Raw genomic sequence first — 10,010 nt, 5'->3', positions numbered from 1 at the left:
TCTCCCTGTGTCTGTGTGGATTTCCTCCTACAGTCCAAAGACATGCTTTCAAGCCATTGTGACTGTGTATGTCTGTGTATCTGCCCTGTAATGGAATGGTGACCTGTCCAGGATATTTCTTGCCTTCTGCCCTTGGAGTGCTGGGATAGGCTCCAGCACCCCGTGACCCAGGATGATAAGTGGTTTAGGGAATTAATTAATTAATATTGGACTATGGTTTTTCTTGCTATTTGCATGACCCTTTCGCTGCAGTAACAGCCTCTGCTGTTCTGGCAAGGGTTTACACTAGATGTTGGAACATCACTGTGAGGATTTGATTGCATTCAGCCACAGGAGCATTAGTGAAGTCTGGTACTAATGTTAGATGATCGGTTCTGGATCACAGAAGTCACTCCAACTAATCCTGAGGGGATTCAGTGGTGCTCCATCACTCCATCACCTGTGTTAGTACGGGTGCACCTTAAAGCAGCTGAAGTGACAAATTTAGAAGGGATGTCAGCATACTTTTAGACACACAGTGTAGCTTCATCTGTCTACCGAAACACTCTACTGCTACTAAATAGAGGTATTTATATAATCTTTCATTTATGGCATTTGGCTGATGCTCTTATCCAGAGTGACTTACAATTTGATAATTTTTTTACACAGGTAGGTGAAGGTGGTGTTAGGAGTGTTGCCCAAGGACTCTTATTGGTATAGTGCAGGGTGCTTACCCAGATGGGGATTGAGCCCCAGTCTACAGCATAGAAGGCAAAGGTGTTACCCACTACACTACACTAATTGCTATAATATGGGTGTAAAGTTAAAATTTGTTTAATTTACATGGAAAAATAATAATTTCCCATAGCTTTATACATCAAACACATGTTTTCGCAACCTAAAAAAGCCCAAAAAGAATACACTCCTGCGTAAAAGTGTGAAGTGTAAATTTGTAAAGTGTGGTTTACTTTAAATTATATACCTGTCTGAGGATGCTCTATGTCAGAAACCCCAGTTGACCCAGGCACTCTCACCCAGAGTATGCTTCTGAACAAGATGGTTCTTTCCCCAGCTCAACAGTTTAAATAAATACTGCTTAGCTTGTTATGACTTAAAGTACAGAAAACCCCCAAGAAAATAACTTGTTTCTTTATATGTGTTTCTTTTTCCGTGCTGCTTCTTAGTTCATCAATTTATAAAGAACATTGTACCATTGTGAGTGTAATATACAGTAGATGCATATATAAAAGATGAAATTGTGAAAATAAAATGTCTTTATTGAGAAAAGATTCAAATTAATAGGACTGAATAAACTACCTGGATTATTTATTCAATGCTTAACCATTGTGATCATGTAAAGTTCTTTAAATGGAACCATAGCATATCTTCTTGATATATCTGCCGGTTGTACAGAACCACTGAGTGATGAATACAGAGTGGCCAATGCTTACGGTTTTCCCAAATGACCACTAGAGGGAAGCAGTTCTGCCATATTCTGGATATGCCGTGCTGCCATGCCATTGAGGAAGAACAGGAAGGTTGCAGTGAACTGGCACCAGAAGGTGAGAGTGAACCCCAGAGGTGTGGCATGCTCCCAGAACAGGAACACAAAGGTCGCAACCCCTCCAGCAGCCAACCCTGCAGCCAGCAGCACAAGCCATGCTCCCAGATGCCAGCGCTGGCTAGATGCCCGCCCCTCGCTCACCTGGGACATCACCAGCAGCTCCAGGCCAAAGATTGCACTCACCACAGCCAGAGAGACAACAGAACGACACACACACAATCCTGGATCCAGGCCCCCCCCAACATGCCTGCTGCAGTTGGGGGCCGCACCAGAGTCCTCCACCACACAGAAGAACCAAAGGCCAAACATATGTCGGTCAGACAACAGCCAGTGTCCATCACACACTGCGACGGAGGACAGGACAACAGAGAGAGCCACGCAAAGAATGATCAGACTTCGACACAGCACCTCCAGGAAAAGAGGGCGAGACTTCCCCTGGGCAGCAGGAGCCACTGCCTATGAGACAGATGAGTGGAGAGAGGCAGAAAAAAAGAGCATTTCATTACCCCATCATTGTAGAGACTACATTACATATCTGAGTATTTCATATGCTGCAAAAAGGGCTATTCCAGAAATTCTGGAGTCGTTTCTGATTCCAGTGCCTGATTCCCCTGTACATAATCACTTACCCAACTTAAGGGTTGTTGCTAGACATTTCATGTGTAAAGCACCATCTTGGTACTCACACTACAAAAGATTATATCTAAACAAGAGAAATCATCTTAAATCTAGTATGAATGTCTAATCTTTCTCATTCTAAGATGGTTGTATGAATAATATATGATTATTATTCTTATTTCTGGATGTTTTTACTCATTTATCTTTATCATATAAAATTTGGCTTGTTTCAAGGACATTTCTTAAAATAAGCAAAATTATCTGCCAATATAGTGAGATAATTTTACTTAATAAATTACTCAAAACACATACATATCAAGAATGTCTAGATATAAGTGAAATAATCTTATAAGTTCACAGCAATCTTAACCTGAAGAACATTAGATATAACGACTAAATTTAAGATCATTTCACTTTCCAAGATACCTTTTTTTTTTGCATTGCATTTAATGAGGTATAGAAAGGCATGTTTAGTATTGAATAAAGAAATGGCTCACCAGAGGGTTAATACACTCCTCAAATAATATTAGAAGATAGGCTTAAAGTTTAAACATTTTATAAAGCATTAAATGAAAATGCCAATATGTTAAATGCATGTTGTTTAAGCTTCAAATGTCTTAAAGTTAATTATTTAAGCCAGAGCTGCCATAAGTACCTTTAAGTGAGTGTATACTTCATCAAAGAGGAAAGAAAAGACAGTTTCTCTGCCAGAAAACAGAAAATAATTTTGATTCTGTCATGTATATTAAAGAAAAACACAACTTTATGGGTAACATTTATTCAGAGACTCTTCCCTAATTTTTAAAATGTATTTTATTATATGTGACCCTGGAGCTGTGGCTTTAGTCGTGCTCGCTCTGATGGCTTTCTAGTCTTGAATATGCTTATCTATGAATTCAACTCATGCAGGCCTTGAATTGTCCTGGACTAGACCTGCCTGTATATTTAGGTGCTTTCCCTCCTAAAACAAGCCATTCCGCTTAGAACAGGGAAACATTAAAATGTGCAGATAAGGAATACTCTGGAATGGATTACTGACTGGACCAGTTGGCCAATGCCCAGGGGCATCTAACTGCCAGGGGCCTTGGGAGGCTTAGACCACAATGCCTGTTGGAACTCGAATACTTTGGACAGTCCACTACAGATATAATCATCAGATTAAATAAACAGCCACTGAATAACTACAAATGACTACTTTTTTAAACAAATGAAGAAATTTTTTCAGGCTCTTCAAGTTTTATGTGATTATTGACCCATGGGATGTTTTTTGTTTCTTATTAAAATGTTTTAGACAATGTGCAATATTGATTTTATTGTTTGTCCTTCTATTTGTATATGACTACTTCTATTTTTTGCTTTGTTGGTTTGGCTGAAAAGAAAAAGATATCATGATTCAAGCTTGTCTTTAGACAAACAAATCTTACACAAACAAGACAAACTGGGCTGCTTTTAGTTGCTATTTATTTGTTATGTGTTACCCACAGCGTTTGGGGGGGATCTGGGGTTGCGTGTGCCCAGGAGCCTGACAAGACCACGACGTGGATACTGCATGAGAAGTGTTGGGAATCACTGACCTACTTCATAGATCTGAGCGCTACATCAGTCTATTTTGATCTGCTTGATGTCTTTGCGCTAATGATGTATAGTGAAAATACACTACTTACAGCTTGATTAAAGTTTTTTTTTATTACTATATTATGAAGACACCTTTCACTTTTCAAATGTTCACTTCTTAATGCACGCAAATAAATTTTCCTTCAGTCTAGAGGCAGACAGCCTACAAACATACCAGCGAGTAAAAGGATAGTTCAAAACTAACTTGCGTTAACTAAAGACTTTTTGCACAAACATAAATAACATCTTACACAAAACCTATGCAAAACCCAGTCTAGGTCCGCTCTCAAGAGTAACTCAAGTGTTGCTTTGGACCTCAAAAAATTAAACCCATTCCCTCACCCACTGAGAGATCAAACATATTTTATACTTTATATAGCTTATAAAATACATACATTTAAGTAACAAAATGCAATATAATGTTAAAAATGCATTTAAAGAACTTTATTAATTTTAGGACACTTTTTGAGTGGTCGTTTTAGATGAAACACTCAACGGACTAGGATTAGGTTTTGGGTTGAGGTTAAGGTTAGGGTTAGAATTAGGGGATTAGGTTTTAGGTTGAGGTTAAGTTTTGGGTTAGAATTAGGGCAAAGGTGAGGATTGGGTTTTGGGTTGAGGTTAAGGTTAGGGTTAGAATTAGGGGATTAGGTTTTAGGTTGAGGTTAAGGTTAGGGTTAGAATTAGGGCAAAGATGAGGATTGGGCTTTGGTTTGAGGTTAAGGTTAGGGTTAGAATTAGGGCGAGGGTGAGGATTAGGTTTTGCGTAAGGTTGGTTAAGATGGAAGTAACATATTAACAACACATCTACATAATATAAGTACAAGATATTTACTTCAATGTACTTCGATGCTGCAGTACTGCTACTTCACTGATGTGTTAATGTTACTGATAATCTGTTAAGAATGTATTAATCATCTATAAAGGACCACTAATAAAATGCTTCCCGATTTGAAACCTACCTGCCTTTCTTCACTGGTATTTTGTCTTTGGTTCTTGGTGAACCACAAGCGTTGCACTTCAGCACCCAAGGCAAAGTTTGTGCACCCCTGATTTATGCTGTCAGAATAATCATACTACCTGCCCCTTTCTCTCCTGTCCACCTTATAATTCATTTCAGACTCACTGATGGTCAGTGTTAATTGAGTCTATTGAAAGCAGCGGTGGACGAAGTACACAAATCATGTACTCGAGTTAAAGTAGAGATACCCAAGGTAAAATATTACTTCAGTAAAAGTAGAAGTCCTTACTCAAGACCTCAACTTGAGTAAAAGTACAAAAGTATTTGCCTTCAAATGTACTTAAGTATCGAAAGTAAAAGTACTAAAAGATTAATTATGACTAATGTCCTGTTATCATTTTTATAACAAGACTCACTTCATGAACTCATTTTAGGTGAAAATTCTCCAGTGTCTCTCTTGGTAAACCAGTCATTTAATAGAATGCCATTAATTAGCGATGCTGACGTCTATTAAATTGATCATAAGCACAAAACACAGAAGGCAAACAGTTTATCAGGCAGAACCGAGTGGCTCTGAAATCACTTTTACACACAAGCAAAGTTTCAGTTTAAGATTACTTTGTAAATTAGTTACAAGTTTAATAAAAACTTGCTTTAAACTCAGGATCACAAATAAGTTTCCTTTACTGTATTGATCTGTAGGTCTCTGATCATAAACATAAACTAACCAAAACTAATTTACTATAAAATCAAAGTGTTTGTATGAATTCAGAAAAAAAGAAACATGCCAGTCACGACTGCATATATGTACATATTTCTATATTGTGGTCTATTTACACAAAGTTAGGTTAGTTCATCATTTAGGTGACGTATGTGCTCCCAAGTTTTTACGCTGCTGCACTGATGTTGAACCGTGTGCTGCACTGGGTCGGTGTGATGCTTTGTGGTTCTTTTGTTTTGACGTGTTACATTTTTATACACACAGAAACCAAAAGGAACGACAGATTTCTCAAAATGTAGTGGAGTAAAAAGTCAGATATTTGACTTTGAAATGTAGTGGAGTGAAAGTAAAAAGTCGCCCAAAATGGAAAAACTTAAGTAAAGTACACGAAAAAACTACTAAAGTACAGTAACTAATTACATTTACTGAGTTACTGTCCAACACTGATTGAAAGTGGACCACAAACAGCACACTGACATCACGAAGCCCCTGTTTGTTTCCGTGCGCGCTCACGCACCACAACCGGGTGTCCCCCGTCAAATCCTCCATTATACGTTTCAGAAAGAGCGAAGTGTAACGTTACCCTCATTTTGATCGCAGTCATCCTGAATCCAACCGCGCCGAACGGTCCGCACGCGAAGTACGTCACGCACCCCGGTTTCCAGTCGAAAGTACACAAGTCTGTGATTTCTGTCTAACATTAACTGACAGTGCAGGACAACGAGGATCCACGGCGCTAGCAGCTGTCCGCTCTCCGCACAGCACACTGGGATGCAGCCTGGCTGCCGTTCGTTTTCTGGTCACGTTGCCGCCTGGTTACTAGGGAAAAGTTACTGTGAGAGAAAGAATGGACGCTTCATGTGGTCACTCAATGGGTTTCTAGTTATTTACTATGCGCTTTGTTCCACTAAAGCCACATTTGCCACATTTGCACATTACCGTTTAGCGGCTGCACGCAAACAAGCAGAGGGTGTTATAAAAACGCAAAGCTCTGCGTCAGTGAGTAGAGATCATGAGCAACACTAGAGTTACATTGAAGACTTTGCCTTAAACTGATAGGCCTCCTATCCGATACGGGCAATCAATAAAGCAATAAAGTAAGCCTGCTCTAAAACGTTCTCACGTAGTCTACCTCTCCATGAATATAAAGCCTGAAAGTGAATAAACAGTAAAGCACACAGTAGCAGCATCCTAAAGCATGTGAAATCTTAAGTGTGATTAGGTCTAGAATGAACAGATCTATGTATACAGGTCATATATGAATTGAGCAATAACTGTGTGCTCCATGTCTCCTGAACTTTATTCAACCCCAGTGCAAGACCTGGTCCATCTCCTTAACAAACGGTATATCTGATTCAGTCTGGCTGACTTAGAAAGTTACTGCTGTACATTTCTGTGTGTACAGGGTAAAGGTTACTGCTGAGTATGTAAAATTATAAACCACCATTGAACTGTCTTTCAAAAGGCTGCTAGCATATCACATCTATTTAGGTTGACTGTTTAACCCTTTTTAAAGGGTCCATACCATGGTTTCTTCACTTTATTGAAATAAAGTGGTTTGGTGTAGCATGCAATCACTGAAAGTTTCAATACTATTCACTTCCTGGCCCATGTAGTTCACACATGGAAAATAAGTTGCATAGACATTTTGAACAGACTGTTTTTGACTGTTAAGACCAACATATTTCCCAACCCAATTCCAAAACGTTGGGACTGTATGTGGAATGCCAAACAAACCTAGAAAGCAGTAATTAATACATTTTGTTTGGTAATAAATTGAAATAAGTACAAAATTGCTAATTCCAAAATTGATGCCTCCAACAGGTTGTAAAAAAGTTGGGATATGAGCATGTTTAAAACTGTGCTACATCACTTTCCTTTTAACATTTTTTTTTTCACTGGCCTGCAATTGTTGTGGGCCTTCATGTTGTACTTTTCACAAGTTTTCATTGGAAGACAGTTCTGGACTGCAGCAAGGCTTTCTGATTACACAACCATGCTGCTTTAACATGCAGAATGTGGCATGGCACTGTCATGTTCAAATACGCATGGACATCCCAGAGAGTCATCTAGAAAGCAGCATATATTGCTCCAAAATGTGTTCAGTGTTAATGATGCTTTACCCTACCATGACAGACCCTGGCTTTTCAACCTTAAGCTGGTACACCATTTCTGCTCTGGCTTAGAGAACATGGCATCCCTTATCTAAAAAGTTGGGAAAAATCTGAAAAGTTCATGTGCCAGACCACAAAACATGTTTCCAGTCCATTTCAGATGAGCTTGAGAAGCCAGCAGCATTTCTGGACATTGTTCCATTGTACAAAGTACAGTCTTTAATTTGCAGATGCAGTGAAGTATTCCTGAGCCCATGTGGTGATATTCATCACAGAAGCATCCCACTTTTTAATGCAGTGCCATCTTAGGGCTCAAAGGTCACAAGCACTCATTTATGGTTTTTGGCCTTTGTCTTTACTCACCAATATTTCTCCCGATTCCCTGCATCTTTTAATGGTAATATTATGCACTTTAGACGCTGACATACCTAAAATCTTTACAATACCTGGACCAGGCCTGTTCATTTTATACCAAAGCATAATTGCATCATTTGATTAAGATGTTTTGTGAACATTTCACAATATTTCTAGTCTTAAATTCCCACTTGTCTTAACTTTTTTTAACTTAACATGTTGCAGGCATCAATTACAGAATGACCATGCACTCACTGAGCACTTTACTAGGTACACCTACCTTGTATCTACACTCATTGTCCACTTACTACATAGGTGCACTTTGTAATTCTACAATTACAGACTGTAGTCCATCTGTTCCTTTGCATAATTTGTTATCCCTCCTTCACCCTGTTCATCAATGGTCAGGACCCTTAGGGGACCACCACAGAGCAGATATGATTTGAGTGGTGGATCATTCTCAGCACTGCAGTGACATTCACATGGTGATGGTGTGCTAGTGTGTGTTGTACTGGTATGAGTGGATCTGACACAGCAGAGCTGCTGGAGTTGTTAAACACCTCAGCGTCACTGCTGGACTGGGAACAGTCTACCAACCAAAAACATCCAGCCAACTGCATCTTGTGATCACTGATGAAGGCCTAGATGATGACTAATATAAACTATGCAGCAACACATGAACTATTGTCTCTGACTCTATAAGATGGACCAACAAGTGTGTCTAATAGAGTGGACAGGGTTTATAAACTCCAGCGGCACTGCTGTGTCCTGATCCACTCGTACCAGCACAAAATACACTAACACACCATCACTACAACTCTGAGAATGATCCACCTCCCAAGTAACACCTGCTCTGTGGTGGTCCTGACAAATCATGAACAGGGTAACATCGGGTACACAAATTGTTCAAAGAGAGGGACTGAAGTCTGTTAATGTAGAAGTACAAAGTTCATCTATATGGGTAAAAAGAGCTGGACAATGAGTGGAGATACAAGGTAGATGTACTTGTAAGTGCTCAGTGTGTGTATGCTCCCAAAAGACAAACAAAAAGTTGATAAAGTATAACATTTCATATCTTTTTTTTTCTTCAAATACAGGTCAAAGTAGATTTATAAATATCACTACTTTCACTTTTTTATTTACAGTGCATCCGGAAAGTATTCACAGCGCTTCACTTTTTCCACATTTTGTTTTGTTACAGCCTTATTCCAAATTGAATTAAATTAATCTTTTTCCTCTAAATTCTACACAAAATACCCCATTGTGACCATGTGAAAAACGTTTTCTCGAGAGTTTTGAAAATTTATTAAAATTAAAAAACAAAGAAATCATATTTACATAAGTATTCACAGCCTTTGCTTAATACTTTGTAGAACCACCTTTGGCAGCAACTACAGCCTCAAGTCTTTTTGAATATGATGCCACAAGCTTGGCACACCTATCTTTAGGCAGTTTTGCCCATTCTTCTTTGCAGTACCTCTGAAGCTCCATCAGGTTGGATGGGAGACGTCTGTGCACAGCCATTTTCAGATCTCTCCAGAGATGTTCAATCGGATTCAAGTCTGGGCTCTGGCTGGGCCACTCCAGGACATTCACAGAGTGGTCCTGAAGCCACTGCTTTGAGATCTTGGCTGTGTGCTTCGGATCGTTGTCCTGCTGAAAAATGAACCGTCGCCCCAGTCTGAGGTCAAGAGCGCTCTGGAGCAGGTTTTTATCCAGGATGTCTCTGTACATTGCGGCATTCATCTTTCCCTCTATCCTGACTAGTCTGCCAGTTCCTGCTGCTGAGAAACATCCCCATAGCATGATGCTGCCACCACCATGCTTGACTGTAGGGATGGTATTGGCCTCGTGATGAGCAGTGCCTGGTTTCCTCCAAACATGACGCCTGGCATTCACACCAAAGAGTTCAATCTTTGTCTCATCAGACCAGAGAATTTTGTTTCTCATGGTCTGAGAGTCCTTCAGGTGCCTTTTTGCAAATTCCAGACGGGCTGCCTTGTGCCTTTTACTAAGGAGTGGCTTTCGCCTGGCCACTCTGCCATACAGGCCTGATTGGTGGATTGCTGCAGAGATGGTTGTCCT

General features: G+C 39.7%; 1 protein-coding gene across 1 annotated transcript; it reads right to left on the bottom strand.

Moving 5' to 3' along the window:
• Positions 1 to 33: 33 nt before the first annotated feature.
• On the bottom strand, positions 34 to 6,277 carry tmem37 (transmembrane protein 37). Its single transcript, XM_017692166.2, has 2 exons — positions 6,041 to 6,277; positions 34 to 1,999 (listed from the first exon to the last, which is right to left on the bottom strand). The coding sequence occupies exons 1-2, from the start codon at positions 6,059 to 6,061 to the stop codon at positions 1,427 to 1,429; spliced, it is 594 nt and encodes a 197-aa protein (XP_017547655.1). The 5' UTR covers positions 6,062 to 6,277; the 3' UTR covers positions 34 to 1,426.
• Positions 6,278 to 10,010: the final 3,733 nt, after the last annotated feature.

Source organism: Pygocentrus nattereri, chromosome 6 (genome assembly GCF_015220715.1).
Source record: "Pygocentrus nattereri isolate fPygNat1 chromosome 6, fPygNat1.pri, whole genome shotgun sequence".
Taxonomy (NCBI): Eukaryota; Metazoa; Chordata; class Actinopteri; order Characiformes; family Serrasalmidae; genus Pygocentrus; species Pygocentrus nattereri.
This window is presented reverse-complemented; position numbering and strand designations above follow the sequence as displayed.

Bases quoted from the DNA above. Each gene is read 5' to 3' on its own strand.
- tmem37 (XM_017692166.2), bottom strand. From the start codon at position 6,061: ATGACTGCGATCAAAATGAGG. The intron at 2,000-6,040 runs GTAACGTTACAC...TCTGTCTCATAG, and splicing joins TGACTGCGATCAAAATGAGG to GCAGTGGCTCCTGCTGCCCA.